Source organism: Corvus moneduloides, chromosome 1, assembly GCF_009650955.1.
Source record: "Corvus moneduloides isolate bCorMon1 chromosome 1, bCorMon1.pri, whole genome shotgun sequence".
Classification (NCBI taxonomy): Eukaryota; Metazoa; Chordata; class Aves; order Passeriformes; family Corvidae; genus Corvus; species Corvus moneduloides.
The window spans coordinates 128,705,704-128,726,621 of NC_045476.1; the positions used below are offsets into that span (position 1 = coordinate 128,705,704).

The 20,918-nt window shown below is 40.1% G+C and overlaps 1 protein-coding gene across 2 annotated transcripts in view; it reads right to left on the reverse strand.

The window, feature by feature from the left end:
- Positions 1-20,918, reverse strand: part of CPA6 (carboxypeptidase A6) — an 88,235-nt gene that overhangs the window by 35,665 nt on the left and 31,652 nt on the right. For both annotated transcript variants that reach the window (XM_032127091.1, XM_032127085.1), the window contains exons 2-3: positions 14,127-14,202; positions 612-736 (exon numbers count right to left, since the gene is read on the reverse strand). In XM_032127091.1, the coding sequence (XP_031982982.1) occupies positions 612-736; positions 14,127-14,202 (201 nt within the window). The remainder of the gene's footprint in view (positions 1-611; positions 737-14,126; positions 14,203-20,918) is intronic.

Here is a 20,918-nt window from a genome sequence, read left to right on the forward strand (position 1 = left end):
ACTCATCAGTTGATTATTCAGATGCTTAGGCGTGTCATTGAAAAAGCTTTAATGACAAGATCATTTCTCTTGTCCAGTATATCATATGGATAAATATGAAAGGATAACTATACTCCAAAATTGTCTTGAATTTTTTTAAGGAGCACTATAAATGGTTTGTGAACTTAAGTGTGCATTTGTACTGTATGACTTGCATTGGTCGCTAGGAATGGAGAATAAAGAAGTAGCATGTTCCTGTATAACTGATGAAGAAGTTTTGCCTCTGCATTTGCAGCTTGCTTGTAAATAAACCTTGCTCCTACTAAACAAAGAGGCAAAGCAGGCTACAGAATTAGTAATTACCAACCCTCTCTTAACAGATGTGATTTCACATATATTGAAAACATTTCAGCTTGACTCCAAAGGAGGACATTTAATTAAAGCTGCCTGCCTGTGGGAGATGGTCTGCTCTGCCATTAAAGTGGTTGTTTTCTTGGCAATGCCTAGCTGTCTGCCAGCCTAACTGCTGTGATGTGGAACGCATTTTTGAGAGCACTTGGCGTGGTAGATGCAGACCTGCTCCGAAGGCCAGGCCTCTGGAGCGAGGCATGGGAAGTGAAGCATGGGCTTACGTGTACTGGATGTTTGCTTGCTGGAGGTAGGGCAGCAGGCTCCGGCTCGTGTTCTGCGGTACTCGCACGTCAGCGACTGTACCTTCGACGATGTGGAAGGGGCTGCTGGGCTGCCACAAGTCCACCTGTAGTGCAGGAACCAACCTGTAATTCACATGCATTCAGTGGAGGTGGGGAAGTCCAGGAGACAGCATGCTTGAAGGTAGGTAGGCAAACCCTCTAGGCTTGGTAGAGACAATAAAACTGCATCGGCTGGTCCAGCTCGGCATCTGTGCTAACGGAGCAGATTTTGAGGATTCACTGTGCCCAGCTCACCACAACTGCCCTGGGAGATTTGCCAGTGGGAACAGACAACAGTCTTCAGAACATGCCTCCTCAAACAGCTCAAAACAAAAGCTAGTTCCAGCTTCATGCACCTCCTCAGACTATTATACATTCCCAATGTATTAGCTCCTATGGAGTCCATGAGTCTTTTTTAATTTTGCAAGGCATTTTCTCTGCTCATTAGGGCAGCCAAAAAATGCTAAAGAGATATAGGAAGCATAGCATATACCAGTGTTGTTTGTAAAACATACTCAAGTTTTATTCTTGATAATAAGCAGATCAGAGGTCAGTAACAGGTCACCAAGACCATGAATACACAATAACTTTATATTAAATGTCAAAATAACAGGATTAAGATAATCAGATTATTTCAATCTTGTAAAAAATGATAGCTACTGAACAATGCCACTATTATTATTGTGCTATCTGTATCTGCTCATACCTAAGGGATGTTTCTTGTCCATTTTTACTTCCTTTTGTTGCCAAATCTGAGATGAATTTGGAAAATTTAGCCCAGAACATGAATTTTCAAGAAAGCAAGAAAATTTGCAAAGAAGGATTTGAAACTCAGTGTTCTGCACCCTGTAGTAAAATACTGTACTTGCACTCTTCAACACGAGCACAGTTCCTCCTCAACCAGTGTGAGGACAGTGGAAAGAACACAAGTCAACAAAACTCTTTCCAGAGCTTCTGGATGTTCATAGGAGATTATAAATGGGAGTTTTAGGAGCAATCTCTGTATCAACATGACAAAGAGGCATGCCAAGATCCACAGGCCTTAAAAATATGTTTGTGAGCTGAATACAAGGAAGGAAACTGATACGGAGTACATGTTCACACATTTCTTAAAGAGAATTTTTAAAGGATTGATACTTGATTAATGTCTTTTGAAGTTTATTGCAATCAGCTGTGCCAGGCTGCACTTATGAAGCTGTTGATACAGCTCATGAGCGTCCACTGCTTTCCAGGTATCTAAAAAGATCTTTATAATCTATACCTTAAAAGGTCCTCACTTCTTTTATGCCATAGAAGCTATTTGGGAAACATCAAATGCATTTACCTGGTCTTGCTATGCACCTCATTTGTGAGAGGAGTACAATCTTGCAACAGGGGTTTAGTTCTCAACATTGCTCAAATGGCCCTGAGTAAAAATATTCTGATTACTAAGAGGGCATCTAATGCTGAATCTGGTGTTACCTCTTTAAACAAGAGTGACCTCAACCCAGTTAATCCAATTAAATGCCTGCTACTTTGGAAGGAGCAGAACTGAAACACAGGGCCAGCCTCTTCTTGTTCCTGCCAAAGCCACTCTTTGTTTCAAGCTGCCACAATATGGTATCGGCATCCAAGTCATAGTGGTGGGTGGGTGCAGCATCTTTTGAAGTCTAACACCAGGACTGGCAAAGTTCACGAGGCTTGTGAAGCTGACAGCAGCTATGACAGATGGCCAGTAGAAACGAAAGTCGTGAATTAAATGGTGATAAATGCTGCTTACAAATAAAGATTGTCTCACTGTGCTAACACCTTATGTTTTTTAGTTTATCTGTCTTTCGTATTTTGATAAATTACAGGCACCCAGTGAAATTCCCCCCTAACTCAACATGGCTAATTTCACACATGTTTAATTAGAAATGTGTATTTGACTTTTAAGATTTATTCCAAAAAATATACATCAGAAAGGGTAAATGTGTTGTTCTTAGAGTAACAGTCTATCAACGAGCTCAGCCAGAGCCATCTTTATAAAAATAACAACATATTGTTACATACAAGCTAAGAGCAACTGAAGTGAAGTGTCTCCTGGCCAACTGCAATATCTAAGCACACAGAATTGCAATAGAAGAAAAAACCCCAACTAATCACAACTGATATACACCTGAAACTTGTCTTTGTTCTTGACAGTTACTCAGGATTTATTCTGGTGAAACTCTCCATTACCATGGAGGAGATAAACCAACAAATATTCACACTATTAGCTATAACATCACCAGACTTTTTAATTTCTGAGGTATTCTAATTGTTCCTCACATTACTGGCTACAAGTGAATATCAAAAGCAGAAGCAATCTTCTTTTAACTAATGAAATCAGTGGCATATTGCCACTACACTCTTTCAGTGAAACTGCAATATTTCACTCCTGGCATTGTCCTGGAAGTGAGACAAAAAAATCCTATATTTAGCATGCAAATCATTCTGCTTCATCCCAATTCCCTGTTTGGGTAGTTTGGCTTCCTTTGACTCCCACTTCTCATCCTTTGCAATGTAAACGAAGCAGTCAGTGCTCCTCTGGAAGATGTTACCTGTGCTGTCCAGAACAACACTTCAATCACTGGCTGGATTTTGCCTAATAAAGCATATAAAAAGCAACATGTTTCTCCAACAGACATCTTATTTATATTGCAGCTGTCAGCTTGTCCTTGGTGTGACAAGTTCATGGAAACTGACAAACAGAAGATGGATTTCAGAGCAAGCATGTTTGGACTGAGCAAGTCCAACTATCCTCTACTCACTGTCATCTTCAGGAGACTTTATCACTGCATCTCCCACAGATACTGAGAGTCTTATTGAAATTATCACTCTTATTTCAACATCATTCCTCTCTCAAATATGCCTTGGATTTCCATGCTGGGCTCTGCTGGCTAGTGAGTGGCAGTGAAAGTAATGACTGTCCTATCCTCTTCACTCTCTGAGACAGGGTGTTGTTACCCCCACACACTACACACGAGCCTTTATACAGTATTATGGAGTACCAGTCAGTGCCAAAAGATATCTGTTTGCTGTATGGGTGGTAGGATTTGTTAGGTGGGAGGAAGATTCTCCAGCTACAAAACAAAGAGATGCAGAAATCCTACAAAACTCCCGGAGCATACAGCCAAATATTTGAACCTCAAAATTCATCTGGTATCTTGAGGCTAGAGGAAAAGAAATATGCTTTAGAGCATGTCTGCAAACCTAAATATTCTCATCTCCTTTGCAGAACACTCTTATTTGCACATCTTTTCCTGTCTTTCAGCATGTTCAGAGTTGGGACCAGGAGACCAATTACTAAGCACCTGTCACTCAATGTGGCCATGAGTGCCTGTTCTCAGGGACAGTGGTGGCTCCCCAGATGCCCAGTGAATGCTCTTTCCCAGAATCTCACTGGAAGCATGGGCATCCTGACTTGCTTTCTATGAGGAAAAAATGGTATGTAAGAGCATAGAGACTGGTCTCTTTTTCCAAAACATTTAAACACATTATTTCTTTATTTAACAAAGTGTTGGGGAAGATGAAACAGGAAAACCTTGGAAATATGATTGCCTGACAAAAGATTTTGGGAATATGAAAACTACAGGCAACATCAAAATGAAAGCCACTTTTGAAATACCAGGTCTTAGTTACTGAACAACTAGAAAACAATGGTATGGCCGACTGAAGGTAATCCCCTTTTGATTGAACAATACCCTCTGCTTGCAGACAGGTCCAAGGGTCAGAGCAGACCCTACTAGCTCAGCAGAAGGGGTCCAAAGAGTAGTTTTTAGAAGTTAGGATGTAACACTTTATGGTAATATAAGAACTCTTATAGGCTGTATGTAAATGCTATAAGATTTGTATCTTGTATTAGATTGGTTAGTGACAATTAGAATATTCAGTACAGAAGATGATTTATTGTATTGTAACCAGGACTTCAGACATTCTCTATTCCTCTCTTCCACTTCTATTCCTTACTTCACTTCCATTCTATTCTCTTGCTCTTGCTCTTACACACTCTCTCTCTCTCTCACCCACTTACTCTCCTGCTTGCTCTCTTGGGCCTGCTCAGAGCTGAGTCTAGCAGCTCTGAGCAGTGCCCCAATACCCACGCCCTTTACAATAAACCGACTGTGTCCCAAGACCTGCCTATAGAGATCTCTCCATCCGTCTCCGTCCCGACCGAACCCGCCCGTAACCTACAACAAAGAAAGTGTGAGAGATTATTAATTGTGACTACATAATAAGTAGTCTTTTTAAACTGCCTGTTCTTCTTTTTTCAATCTCACTTGTCCCATAAAAGTCCCTGTGGTTCAATTTGTGCTTAGGAAAGCCAGGTTTCTTTGCAGGCAATTTTCCTTTAAACTGAGGTGTTAAAGACAGCTCAAATAAATCTATCAGCTCTTACCTGGACACCTTCCAAGGTACAGCAACACTGAACTCACTAGTCATGTCTCTAGGTTTTGATCAGTACAGTGATGAAAAGTCAGGACAAGGCAAAGGGACAAATATTTTAAACAGATTTGGGTGCTGAACTAATAGAATTCAGAATTTCTTCCAAAGTTAAAATTATGCAAATAATTTTCCAAGAATACAAACATTTTGTTAGTATAATCCTACATATCACAAATGGTGTACAGAAAACTCTTTTGCTCTGCCTAGACAGAAAACAGAACAGGGAGTTTTTAATTCACTAGTTCATTTTTCCTCCTGCTCATTCCATGCCATGGAAAGGAAGCCTGGGAAGAAAAGTCTCCCTGCTTTTCCCCACAAACACTCTCATGCCTGCATAAATCTCACAGTCTTTTTTTTTTAAATTCAAGTAATAATAAAAATAAATCCCCATCTTCTTTAGACCATGGGGCTTAGTCCAGCCTTTGTAATTAAAGCCATTTTCTTGGGCAGTAGCTTCCAGTTGTCCCTCATTACCTTTTCATAAGCAGATGTTTCATTTCTTCTTCCATTTAACCTGAAAGGAAGATGCTTAGTGCTCTCATCAGGTTGGCAATTATGAATCAATCAAATGATTGATGCTTGTCACGAAAATAACTAGAATAACTTTGTCATAACTTACATTTAGTATCTGGAGAAAACAGTTTATGATTTATCTGTGTTATTCACCATGAAGACAGAAATTTTGTTATATGTTTTATTACCTAGCAATTGCAGTTTTTATTCCTACTGAGTTGTATCCAGCAATACATGTGCCAAAGCTGGACTTGTCCTTAACATCACTATGAATGGATTTCTTTGAGAAATGCTGTCAACTGTAAAGTTCAGAATATAACTATTGTTATGATGCTGTCAGTAGAAATGGCTCGGCATTTCTGACCCTCTTGTAAAAGGGAATGTGCAGTCAGTAATGAAAGCAGGGGTACTGTTTGCTCGCGGGCTCTTTCAGGAAACATGGGTTTCCCATTTACATCCATATGCTCATGTATAGACACATAAACACCCTTAGCAGTGCTGAAAGTTACTAGATATGTCTTCAATTAGAAATCCAATAGTAGAAGGCAGAGTGTAGAAGTAGAAACCACTTTAGTCTTATTGGTGTTGTCAGGGGTCTGACTGCCCGAGGTTTTATCACATAATACATGGGCAACACAGTTACTTACACATATGTACAAACACCCCTCGCATGCACATGTACAGTGTGCAGCAGAATTTTAGACCTCTGTTGGTACATCTGAAGAGAAAGAAGCAAGGAAGAATGACTCTTGTTCACTCTGACACTGTTGCATAACTACAGCAGTGCTGTGGTTCACCTGGAAAGAGCAGAACTGCTAATCTCTAATGTCTTCAGCCTTGCAAACATGTCAGGACCAGGACTGATTTCATTCTCACTTGCTTCTGACAATTAAGGAACTTAATTGGCAGTCCTAACTGCCAATCTGCTTCAGCTGCCCTTTATGTGCTGCAAAATTATCCAGTGGAAATCCAATGTGGAATTCCCTTGCTTTCTAAAAGGACTTACAATGCAGTCCTAGTGCAAAGTAATTTAGCTTTCTGACTGAGTGCACTAGACATTTTACTGGCTCTAACTTTTCAGTATTTATTTGCTTTTCAGCGAGGCTGGTAAGAGTAATTGTGCCAATAAATGGGGAACGATTCATGGGATTGCAGCAACCATAACACTGACAGGAACAGAATATGAACAACACACAGCTTGAAGTTTTGAGTTTTGCGGATCTTTGTGGACCTATAACGAAGTAATGGTCTTCCCATTCTATTTGCACTGGTATAATTTTACACAGGGCTCTACACTGAAAAGAACCTGTCGGCTATTCCTCAAGAGAGTCACTGAGATAAAACTTGTACTCAATTTTATGGTAACTGAATATCTGCTCTTAGAAGTACAGATGCCACTGGGCTAAGTATATTTTAAAGATGTGAAAAAGTCTTTAACAGACTCATTAAAAAAAAAAAAAAGGCCAAACCCTTCTTTTGTTTATTATTAAACTATTTATAGCTTGGTTCAAATTGCAGTTGCTGCTGCACTGCATGGGAAATGGAATAGTAAGCCCTGGATCTGATTCTACTCCCACTGAGGCTGTGCTGATGACTTTGTTGAGCTCAGGCTCAGACTTCCTCAGAGGAAGCAGATTCCTTCCATCTCAGAAAGTCCATGCTTTCTGCATCTTGTGAGAGCAATACTCTTACTACCTGGGTTATGCTGTTCTATCTTGTATTTTCCCACTGAAGATTTTCTGCAACAACATTTTCCTTCTGATCCTGGCAAGTGGTTTCCAAACATGTATTTTGATATATCTATGAATACCCTCTGTTGTCACCTGATGTTCCTTGTGTATCTGAAATATGCTAATATCTGAATGGAACCCTAACCATGAGCTAGGGTAAAATTTAGACTGAAAACTAAAGCATCTGGCTATATAGATATATTTGCTGTAGGTGCAAAGTAAAATGCATGCAGCCTTGGCTGCTGAGCTAGTTCTTTCCTTCTGCAAATAAGAATAGCTCCACTTGGGCTTACAGACTTTCTTACTGCATTTTCAGATGGGCTTTTGTCCTCTGAAGGCTTTTTAAGCATTTTCCTATGGAGGTGTAAACTATCAGATTTATAGCCAAGTGATCCTTTTCCCCTATGAGACATTTTTTCTGATTCCCTGAACTGCAATGACAGGATCAATTCAGGGATTACAGTGGATAAGCAGCTGCTGTAAGGACTAGAAAACAAACAAAAGGGAATGGAGTTCTGGCTTCAAGGCCTGCTAGGCTGGCTTCTCCCAAAGCTGAAGAAGTGCCTGGCTGTGCCCAGGAATTTCTTTTATAAAAACTGCTGAAGAATGAGTGGTCTAACTCTATTATGCCAGGAATGTTCACAGAGCAGTGGCTTCTTTGCTACCTATACAAACAGTCCTGATCCCAGTCAGACGTTATGTGATAAAAAGTGCTTGTAGACCATCGATGGAGTAGAAGTTATCAGTCAAGGCTCAAAGGAAGTGCTGCTTCAAAAATAACCCTTACAAAGGAAAATTCCAGAGCAGATAAACAGAATCTGCTGGGTCTGAGGACCCACGAAAATCCCCGTTTCTTTGCAAAGCACTTGGGAATGTGACATTTGTTTCTGTCAGTCAGGTCCAACAGAATTAAAACCATGAAAGGGCTCATAAATCAGCAACAGGCTCCTCAAATTGTCTTCTGAACAAGAAAGAGCAGGAGAAAATAGCCAGTCATTGGAGAGGTGTACAAAACAGAGGGACAGCAGATGGACAAGAGGAGTCTTGGGGGACAGAGTGTGGGCAGTAATATTCATGTCACTGTGGTACTATCATCCTAAGTATTTCTTTTTGATTTATTGATTACTGTAATAATTTGCAAATGATTAGTGTGGAATGGTGTACCTGCAAAAAGATATTTCTGGTCTTAAACACTAAGTCAGGATTAAAATTTTTACCATATCTCTAAAAAGAGAAATTATTTATAAGAGCAAAGGACTGCAACAGAAAATCTAAAATTTAAGACTGGCACCTGTGATGGCATTACAGCAGCAGCCAGTCTAAAAGCTGGACAGTATATACTGTCTATAGACAGATCTATAGCTAGAAAAATAAATAATTCCATGAGCAATAAAGAAATATTTAAAAAATAAAAAATTTTCACTTGAACTGTCAAAGAATTTGCTGCATTTTAGTCCGTCACAACCATACAAAAATGTTCCTCAGCACTGCTATGCAATATACTTGTCATGCATGTATAGTATACTTGCATACTATCATCTTACATGAAAGTCAGAGGAGGAGCTCCACCATCATTTATCCCTGTCATACTCCCTGTTGCATCTACCCCAGTGGGCTTTGGCACAAGGTCTGTGCCAAAAGTGTCTAAGGGTGTGGGGTGGTGCTGCTGGTAGGACAGTTACCAGGGTCTTATTTTTCTTCCCCACGGAGACTGAAAGAAAAATGGAGGAACTTGCTGGAGACGAGATACTGCTGTATACATACTGATGGCATCTGTCAGCTGCTACTACGTCTGTCACTTAGTGAAACCCAGCCTCAAAAAAGAGCATGACTCTGTTCCCCACCTGCCACATTTCTTCTGACCTCACACACATATTGCCCTAAGAAACAGTTGCATACACAGCAGTGCATGGTGCACAAGAGTTTCCTGAGAACTTGTTCTGGAGAGATGTAGTCCTAGAGTGGGGGGCTGGTGGGGAGGCACAGGGAACTCTGCTCAGCCTGGCTGAGACGAGAGTGGTCAGGGCCAGACCCCCCTCCTGCTGCTTTGAGGCTGGAATGCAGCTGATCTGACTTAGTATATTTACCTTCTATATTTCCCTTCTATATTTCTTCTTTACTGTAGCTGAGTTTATTGGTTAAATACATGCACATTCAGGCAATTTTACAGAACTTACTGCAGAAAAATTTTAATCTGTAGGGCTGGCTATTTTTACTGGCAGTGCAGATCTACATGCTATGTCCACCCCAACAGGGGAAAAAAAGCAATATTCTGTCACCTAAAAGTTAACAAAACCAGCCTGTGAAGGAATCAGTTTATAAAAATGATTAATAACAAAGGACTGTGGGCAATGGAGCTACAGACCAAAACTAATTTGTGGAAATTACTCAGCAAGTGATTATGACTAATGTGATTTGCCACTGGGCAATTCAGGAACAAAAGTGAAATGTGTGGAATGAAGCATTCATTATCCATTATTCACTCAGTATAGGCAACGGCATTCATACTGTACAGAGCCTAGACACTTCAGGTAGAATTCAGGGATTATTTACACCAAGTATTATATGGACTTTTCCCTTAAAAAAAGGGGGGCAAATATCCCTCCTAAGGAGCTCCAGATACTAGGTTTATAAAGTTCTTAGAGATTACACCTTCTGTAATAGTGTGTGAATTAACCTTACAGCTCAGGTATTGGTAGAAGAGCAATCCTGTTTGAGATCAAGAGGTTTCCATGTGGATGAAAACCCCTAAGTAGTCCTTCAAACTCTTACATGAGTTTTGCTGTTATGTTTTAGCTCGGCTGCCACTGCCCAAGTTAATCACTGAGGACATACTCTAAGAGACTTCAAATACATCAAGACATAGAGACAATTCCAAGATGATCTTTCAAGGATGACTCAGTGTAGGTTTCTGTAAATGCACATTCAGGAAAGTATTCCTTTTGTGTCTGGTGCTTTTCCCAAAAGGGATGGACCTTGCTGACCTCTGTGGCATTGGCTTCAGCATGGCAAAAGGCAGAGCTCTCACCACTTACTTCCCCACTGCCCTGGTGTTTCTTTCTGAAAGAAAACAGCTAGAGTAGACTGTAAATGACAAAATCTACTCAAGAAGATCAGTGGTAAGGACAATAATTAAGAAACTGGCATATAAAACAAAATGAGGGAAACAATACATTGCTGTTCTTTCCGCTGCCCATTTATTTTCTTCTTGGTTCTTTTCTCTTTGTCCAAATCAGTAGGCAATAAGGAGGGGTATCTTTGCATTTGCTTTATTCTCTGCCTGACACCAAAATACATTGCCTTTGCAGTAGGATCATCAGGATCATTTTTTCAAGCTTCTTTGTGATAACACCCTTCAGAAGGATAGGGTCATTTGAACTGAACAGAGAGGAGTTTTTCTTATAATTCTTTGGATTATGAGAGGTAGGTCAGAAGAAAAAGCTAAGTCACTCTGCCTTACAAGTGTAAGTTTAAGGGCAGAAGGAAATGGCTGGAATGAACACAAAACACCCCAAGTCTTTAGAATACCTCCCTCCACCAGACCCGGTGAGGAGGAAGCCTGTGACAGGAGGGATTATCTTCCCTTTGCCCTATTACCACTGTCTGTTCTATGCAAGGAAATTCTGCACCAAGCATACAATCCATTTTTGCAGAATCTACTCTGTGCTTGCACTGTCCAGGGAATTTATTCAAAATAGTTATGTTGTGCATGGATGACACCAGGGGTAAACTGGGCTCCCCAAATGACTTTTGCACTGCAATTCCTGCTTGACTAACGGGGACTAATCCTGACATCCCTAGAGAGTGTAACTTTTGGTCCTCTGAAATATACCTCATCTCTAGTAGACCAGTTTTCCAGGGTAGAGAAACATGTCTGAATTGAAACCCAAGTGCATGTACTCTTCTCAATTTAACAACAGAAGTGATATAAGTTTTATTTTTATTGACTTTTCTTGTTATAATACTGACAATGGTAGAGAATACTATCAGGCCATATCATAACTCAGGTTGAAAACTGAGTTTTGCACAACACTGAGTAACATAACCAAACCGTCTCAAAAGGATCCTGGTTCCATCTTGATTTCCCCCTTGAGGGACAGAATGTGTGAGTAATGTAACAGGTTGCTATTCATTTACTGCTCAAACCAAAATAGATTCAAAGGAGATGTCTCAAACCAGTTCTGGTTTTCTGACTCAAAAATGAAAAAATCTGAAATGCAGTCTTTGTAATTACAGCAATTTGTACGTCTGTTGACACTCCTGCTCATATTCCTGTTGTTTGTCAGGCATACTGTGTTAAGATGGCAGCAGGACTATATCTGGGGTTTGTTTGCAGCTTATTTTGCACTACAGAGGGGTTTTTTTTTGTGCACTGTCTTCCATTTCCTCCTGAGCACATAATCAACATCGTGCTTAAAGGGTCATATTTAAAAAACAGAGCATAAATCCACTGTCCATTGAATTTCAGCTCTGGAAGTCTGGGGGGTGGGGGGCAGGGAGAAGGACAGGGGAAACTTGACTTGGAGACTTAAAAACTGCACAACTCTAAATACGTGGTTCTCCAGAGGGGCTGATGACTTGCAGCCACTACTGACTTTTGCTGGTATTGTAAGGACTGGGCACTTCTGAAGAGTGTCATTATTGATCCACTTCTTCATGAGAGAATAACTTGAGATTTTTATTTCAAACCGGGACAGGGGACAAAATATGATAATTTAATGTTAAACATATCTGTTACTTGTTATCCACTGAGGTGTCTCTTCCACCCCATGCAGATGGGCAGTGAAGCAGCTGCAGATGGAAGAGCTCTAAGACCTGACACGCAGCCAAACCCAGCCTGTCTTCATGAAACTGGGTGACATGATACTTTCTCTTTTTTCAGTCTTCATTTCAACCTCCTCAGCTTAGTTTCTCATCAGAATCAATCATTCTCTAATTAACTAGTCAGATTCTGATGCAGTTTGCCAAAATTTTATTATCCTGCTCTCAGAGTTACAGCATGCAATTATTTATTCAAGTTTCTACTGCTCCCACTTTGATGGAATTGAGTGAAGGGATTTCTTTCTGGGAGCCTAAGGGAGCTCTGTAATGAGAAACAGTTACAGGAAGGTGAGTAACCCTTTTGCTTTGCAGGGTTTACAATATGAGGAGAAAGGAAAAAACACATGTGCTCCCTCTTTATGTTCCAACATCCAGGGGGGAGAAATTAATGCAAAACCCAGCTTCCACATGTATTGCTTGGTTTTATGGTTAGGTTTTTTTCCTAATTGGGAGTAAAACAAGTATCCTTTTTGGTGTGTTACAGTAACATTCACAGTGAGGGTCAGGTCCTTAATAAGCAGTGCAGAAACAAACATAAGACAATATTCTTTAGGAGAGTTGGGCATTACAGTGCGAAGTGTGGTAATCCATGGCATCATGACACGGCCTCTGTTGAACATTGAAATTTTTCCTGCAACACGTGCACAGGCTGGATGTCTTGAGAACGGGGGTTACAAAATATAGCATCTTTAATGGGAAACTAACCAAACATAGCATTAAGAAATGCAGATGTGATGGAGACAGCCTCAGCTTTCTTACTTAAGACTAGTGAGGTGTCAGTCTTGACTGCTGGAGTATTCACAGCAGTAAGCCCTCTCCTGGGCTAAGGTACCTAAGGTAGCTCAGTCCTCTTTCTTTAAAAAAAAGTAGCAAGAAAGCTTTGTCATAATTGAAAGATGGAATGTTTTTCAGGAGGATGTAAGACCTCTTCTAACATCTTCATTCTGTTTTGTTTTATTTGGTATGCAGACAGAGATTTGATTTACTTATATCACAGATGTTAACTATTGGACTAGAAAATTAGATGCACCTTCATTTTTTTGTCACAGAGAACACAATCATTTATGTAAGATTTCAACAATAGAGACAGAATTACACCACAGACTGCCTAATAGTTTGCTGGAGTTGAAGGCAGTGAGCAGCCCAAAGCTTTTGCACATGCTCCAAACACTGTGGTACTTAACAGTGATCAAGTTGTTACTTCCCTGATTCTGCTCTAGTTAGGCTGTGTTTTGTTGACTATTAATGAGGCTTATCCCTTTCCCATAGTGCTTGGGGGCAGTGCATGCTCATGGTACAGTCCTTTTTTTCAGACCATAGACCTGGCTTACAGGTGCTGCCCATCCTCTGAGACAGTGGGCCAGACTGCTGTGGAAAGACTGCCTCTGTCTTCACAAGCTGTGCCAGCAAAGCAGCATGATGCAGAGTGCTCCTGTGCTGCCCTGCTGCAGTGGCACCGCTGCTTTTCATTTATATTTGCAGGGAAAAGCCAGGGAAGAAAGATTTTAGCTTTCTAGTGAGTATCATAAACACTATCTCAACTGCTACTAGAAAGTTATTCTGCCAGAGAGATTCTCAAACTGAAGCCACTTCCTTTTTCATATTCCTCTGTTTGTTCACAACTTTAAATTTCTCAGTGTTTTAAATAACACCATTGGGCAGATAATGAAGCAACTATGTATGCTAGCAAGAAGTGGAAGAGCAAAGAAAGCAAATTTACAAGTGTGGCACCTCCATTACTTTAAGGCAATAAGTGTTGTTAAATTTGTCAGGCATGATGAATCTAATTCATATGCTATTTTATTGGTAAATTAGGAATTTATTGGGCAAAGACTGCTATCCAGATAATAAAATAATTTGAAGTGCCAAATGAAAGGTAAGTTTGTTAACCCACTACAGTCTTCAAAAAAGATCAGAAAAAGAAGATGAAAATAATGAAACTCACCTTAAGCCTGTTGAACGCAGCCCTCAGGATCTGTGTTTCCCTGTCGCTCTCAGGAACAACTCGTATGACTTTATCACTGCCAATAACAGAAAATTGAATTGGCACTTTAGGACTCTTTGCAGCAGTACAATGGGACAGTAATTAGGTTCAGATAGATACTGCAACTGTGCTCTTTTTCAGCATCTGCGAAATGTTGGGTGAGCTGAAGCTCTGCTTCTGAGCTTGCTGCTGGACTATGCACTTCCATAGAAATTATTTGCTCTTTACAGGTCAGTGTCAGCTTGACCTTCCATTTCTATGTAAATGCTTTGTTCATTCCTTCTAAGTTAAACCATTCAAGCTGACATCTTCCATACTGAACAAATGCCTCAGAACAAAGCAATTATTTTTTTCCAAAGTAATTAATCTCTTTCCGAGGATGAGATTAAGTAAAATACATTGCTTTTTCATGTTTAAACCCTCAAATGACTTTGAAAAGTTCATTGTTCTCATGCATTAAAGAGAGGAGTTGATGTGAGAAAAGAGGTGATCTTCATATTAGGGCATGCCTTTTGCTTTACCCATTAAAACTTGCACAAATTTTGTGAAGTAAATAGCTGCTCATACATGCTCAGGAGGTTCTAAAAAAAATAGTAGCTAATTTTATTAACTTTCTTTAACAGAAACTGAAGTAGAGTAAGTTTAGGTAAGATACGAGGAAGAAATTCTTTGCTGTGAGGAGCACTAGAACTTATTGCCCAGAGAAGTTGTGGATGCCTCATCCCTGGAAGTGTTTAAGGCCAGGTTGGATGAGGCTCTGAACAACCTGTTCTAGTGAAAGGTACCCCTGCAGGCAGGGGGGGCTGGAACTAGATGACCTTTAAGGTCCCTTCCAACTCAAGCCTTTCTATGATTCCATGATCTCAACATAATTATGCAAACAGGAAGCAAGAAACTGAATGACCCTTCAACGACTACCATCTATGTCATGACCAATGGGATGCTGGAGACCACAGAAAATAGAGGGCACGATCATGTAACTAAAATATCAGCCATACACAAGAAGGATGAAATAACTTTATGTGCCCCATGTGAATTCTGCCATTTTACTACATTTTGAGTTTTTTATTTGTACTTTTGATAACCAGTACTTCTCTTCCAAGAGACCTTGGAGGTCATGCATATCTGTATTTCTACAGTTCCATCCACTAGCCAGAATGCCTTTTAAACAATTTATTGACCTACAGTTTCTATATCATCTGGGAATTTCACACAGTAGAATTTCCCTTGACATTGAGAGGTTTGTCCCTTAAATATCTCATGAGCTCTCCTACTTTGTTGAAGGTTCTGAGTCTGCTGAGAAGATATTTGGCCAACTAGAAACAGCACTGCTGAGTGTGCCCTTGCTGGCTCACCGTTTTAGGAAGGATCCCAAGCTGCTGCTGTTCCAAAGCACTAGGTCTTGCCTTTGGTGAACTGCAGCTACAGCTCTGGTAGGACTCACCTTTGTTGCAAAAATCCTTAATGCATATGTAGGTAAGCATTAAATATTGCCAGTAAGTGTTTCAGAAGAAAGCACTGCTAATAAATTCTGAATTCTGAAATAGCTTACCTCTTTCTGGAAATAATTTTCCCTTACACCCTCTTCTTTCTTAGTCTTTTCTCTACAGTCAACATTTGCTCCCCTTGGTCAGCCTCTAATCCTTCGTTCTGTCTTAGCTCTCCAGTTTCGGTTCTCACCCCTGCTGAGTTTTCCCTGTAGACAGGTCCCAAGCCTTCCAACTCCTTCATGGCATTAAGTCTTTGGTCCAATTAGACTCCAGGTTCCTGCTGCAATAACACTGATGTGCCCAGAGGTGTGGACCTCAGTCCATTCTCCTCGGCTGCTGTTGACTTTACTGGACAAATAGTTTATGCCTAAGAAGAAAGATTCCTGAAAGCTCTCCCATTATAATTTGGCAGCCCAAAAAATTTAGGGGAAATTACTTTGCTTCCAAGACAAGTTTAACCTCCTGTAAAGGAGCTTGCACAGAAAGGAATAAATCTCTTAGAGTACTACAACTGCTGCATCTTTTAAAAGAAAATAGATGCTTTGAATTTATCATAGATACAACAGTAATATTCTTTTCCATTACTCACTTCTTTCTAAGCACTAAACTGCTGTTAAGAAGAAAATAATAAAGAAGTAATAAAGAAGTAATTATTGCCCAGGAAGTTGATGTAGCTAATAAAGATTCATCAGACATGTCTGGAAGGATTGGTACAACCAACATATAAAAACCAGATTTTAATGAAATAAGTAGCTAAGCATGTGTTACACAGCTGTAATGGAATTTTGAAGGAACGGATATCACTTAGGTATGGTCTTGAATTAATACACATCACTGTAAACTGTCTTCAATTAGCTCAGCAACTCTGTCATTTCCAATGTGATGAAAAACCTGCCCTAAAGAGGAAAATACTGGTGCTGTAACAGATTGATCACCTGACACATTGTTGGGAAATGCCTCAAGCTGTGGCTGGGTCTGCTGCTAGAGAGCTCATAGCAAGCAGTCTAGCATACCTGGTAATTTTAGTATTTTATTAAAAGATGGTGAAGCCATTATGGCAAGGCTCTTTCAATTTTTGTGCATGCAAGATGTAGGAATACACTGGATTCCTGAGAACTATCTGCTAACACCCACTTCTGCAGGCTGGCTAGCCAGTGGATAATCATTATGCATTCTTCAACAAAGCACAGATTGCAAATCTAGCTTTACTACAGATGTCTACCAGTCAAAAACCATAGTCCTAAGGTAATTTTTTTAGCTTTATAGTTTTTCTGGTTACAGTTCGCATTAAAGAAATCGAACGATTACCTTGAACACTATGCAATACCATGGAATTCAGGGTAGAAATTCAGCAACCTACCCACTATTTAAAAGCCAACAACAAAATCTACCAGATCATGGACTAATATGGTTGATAAATGGCAGCTGCACCCCAAACACTCAGAACCATCCCCTGGTGAGGTTGCCTGCCATCCTTCATGTTGAGCTGTTGAGGAGAAAGAAGCAAGTAATCGTGTCTGTCTAGGGAAAGTTTTGCTGCCTGCAGACATATGTCAGCAGTCTGCTGATTTATGCAGGTAAGGTTATTTTTCTAACCATGATGCCTCTAAATCTTTTTTTTAAAGCCTATTTCTAAAACCTTCTAAACAAACAGCAAGATGGGATATATTTTGTATCAATTAATGTAGAAATTTATATCCACCATGACAAACTTTCAATTTACCCCTAGCAATTAGGCTAATGGAATTTAAAGCTAGGACTTAGAGAGATCTTTTGAATTTTGTGTAAACATAGTTGAAAGCCTTTGCCAAGAGCAAAACACAAGCTTTAGTAAAAGTACTGACTGAATGAGCATGGTGAGCAAAGAGTAGAAGCCAGACAGCTGATGTCCCCAGGGACAGCCTCATGTCTGAGCAAAATGGGTGACCAGCTGTTGGCCAGCACTGACATGCAATGACACTTTTTTTTCCCTTCATCACCCCCTTATATTTTTCAGGAACAGCATGAGAAATGACACACCTGCTTTCGAAACACAGAATATTCTACGTGGCCCTGGAAAGGGTGATACTCCCTGACGCCAATGGGGACTAAAACCTCTTGGTTTACTTCTTTGGCTTTTTCATTGAGGTTTTTTTTCCATTTACTTCATCGTTTTACTCATCTCTGAACAGACCAGATGGATCCAAAGAAACTATTCTGCAGCACATCTACAACTTCTTTACTAATGGAATTAGCAGTTCTCTCTCATGAAACTTTCCTGATGAACTCACATGGCATGAACTGCATTTATGTAAATTCCTCATTTCCTTCAGGAAAATCCTTCTTATTGTTTTATTCTCCTGACTAATGGGAACCTTAATCAGATCTCTGCTCTCCCATGGAATTTAATAAAAGTATGTTTACAAAGGCTTTACAAGTATTTTAAACACAGTTTAAGAAGTGATATGCTATAAATCAAATACCTATGCTAAAAAATAGGAAAGAAAATAAATCCCCACTTACAGGCATCCATTCCTAATGGTACAGGAGGGATTACAGCTCTTGAGAGCAAGCTGCCATAGTTGCTGCACTTCAGTGGTTCATTAAGGCTGAATGACACATCTGAAAATATCTACAGTTTGAAAGCCTCTCGTCAACTCCCAATATGCCACCAGATATCATTTGTGATGAAAGATCAATTGCTTCATTCCCTTTTCTCCACTAAACTCTGATAGTCAAAAGGTTAAGAAATAATAAAACATTAATGTTTTACTCTCTCTCTGTTACTGGGATGAAGAGTTTAAACTGTGACTCAATACTGTTACAAAATCAAGATAGATAAATAAGGCTGGGCTTCTTCCTGAGACCTGGTGGGGACATCTGGAAAGGGAACTTTGCAAAACTTCCTGAGCCCTTCATTATGGTTTTTTGTATTACAGCAGATGCTGATCCAAACAGAAGAGAACACCATTTGTATTGTCCAGATAGCAATGTATATATTTTCTGCCTTTTAGCTATTAAGGCAGGAAAACTGATACCATTCCTCATATAAGAAAGAGCTAGCTAGTTTATAATTTTGAATGAAAAATAGTTGCTTGGGTAATGTAGGCAGAAATGCTGAGAAGGCAAAGTATGTTACTGCATTGTATTTATCAGGATAGCACAAACGACTTCTTGGGAAGCTGAGCTTACATCTTAACTCCTGGACACGGAATATCTGAGTTTCAGGGATGTTTTTCAGGTGCAAAAAGGGTTTCTTTACCAAGTAGGAAACTTTACAGACTAAAGCTGTGCTATATTACTAGCCATCTTCCTTTGAACAGCTTCTTTTCACAGACACATGGTATGGAAATGTTGATAACTGCAAAAATTCCCATTTTCATTCCGACTAAGGAGCAATGCTTTTCCAATAAAAGCTGTCCCTCAGTGTCTCATAAACACTGCCTATAGGGACATCTAGCTTAAACACAAGTAGTGGGAACCAATTGCTTCAGTGCATGTCTCTGTCTCAGAAAAGAAAAACCAGCTGTGTATGGTAATGAATGCTGTCTTGCTTCATCAAGTGTCATCCAGTCATGTGCAAACAGAAGAGAGAAAGAGGGCAGTGATTCAGGGCAGAAAATAAAATAAGAAGTAACAAGACCAATACACACTTAAGACAAACAAATAGACCAAATTAAGCAACCAGATGACAAGGAAATACTGTGCTAACTGTGCAGGGTTAAGATCCAGGGGAGAGGCTGCATTAATCTGCTTAAATGAAACAGCATGTATACTCATTCATATTAACTTCCTAAGAAACATATTGTAATAACATATTTGCATGAAACAGCTGATGATTTTTTAACTTGGATGTGATCCTTCCAATGACACATTATATGAACTACTGCTACTTTAAAAGAAAGGATCACCATCATCCTGGTAACATATTATTGAACAGAGCTTCCGCTATAACCTCATCTATTTCTTTATTGCCATAGCTCATGGCAATAAGGTGAGTTGCTCCGTGCTTTGTAAGGAAGCGATGAGTAGATGGTGATGCTGTCAGGCCTGGCATAGGCCTGGCAGTACCAGGGTGTTTATCTATCCATCTGGGTGCTCCTCTGCCCAAACAGGAAATCTTCCCCTTATATTCCCTCTTCATCCTGACTGCAGAGGCATGTTGAACTTGTGTGGTGTGGCCAGACAAGATCAGTGTAATGTCCTGATTAGGCTGTAGCAAATGATTACTACCCAGTCAGTGCCCTGAACAGATCTGATTACATCAGCTGCATGTATTTTATCCCTTTTCCTGTTCTTGACCCTCCCTTTTTTCACCACACTTGTACCTTGCTTCCTCTCTCCATCTCCTCTCAAATAAACAACTTAGACCTAATTACTTTTCCCCAACTGGTCCCAGCTTTGCTATATCTGTACCCAAATTTGATATTTCTAGGTAATCTCAGCTTCATACATATCACTGATAGGGTTACTTAGGTATTGTTGCCCACAAAATGTCCCCAGTACTCCCTTTCAATTACCTGTGAAATTCAACCATTTCTCAAGTACCTCTTCCTTTACCTCCTGCAAGATCTAGCTGTCCTTCACAGTGCTATCTGATTTTTTTGTCGGCTTCTCACATTGTCATAGCCAACAATTTCTCATGTCATGTGCCATCATTTATCCATGTTTGGATCACTTAGCTCAACTTCAGGCCAGAGTCCAGTCCATGGCCTGCACATTCCTGCAGGTCCTGTCATGTTGGAAGTCCACACAGAAGCTCACTGGCTTTTCTGAGCTTCAGAGTTTCTTCAATTCATTCTAAGCCCTGTGTACATTTTGAGACAACTGCAGCAACTATATCCAAACTAAGTATCTCAGGACTTTGTGCAGCAGATTTGCTCTTGGCCTCAGTGAAAGAAAGAACACCAAATCTGAAAGAAAGTTGTTACAGAATTTAGATACCAAGAGCAGAAGGCTGAAGGGGGAAATGGTTCAGTGGTAGAGGGCTGCATTAAACTTTTTGTGCTCCAACTTCCTTTAAGACCTTGAACAAACAATCACAGGTCATCTGCCTGTGAGATTCAGTGCAGGCTTGGCAGAAGGTTCCTTATACTGAGATCCATATACTCTATATCCATTCACGTGTGAAAACCACACACTCTGTATTTGGTTAGAGACATTTGATGGTGGATTGGTTTGTCTGGTCCCTCTCTTCCCCATCTGTTCTAATGGCCTGAGCAAGACTCTGGGCTCTGTCGTGGTGGGTGTGCTTGAAGCACAGGTACTTGCCAAAGCCTGGCAC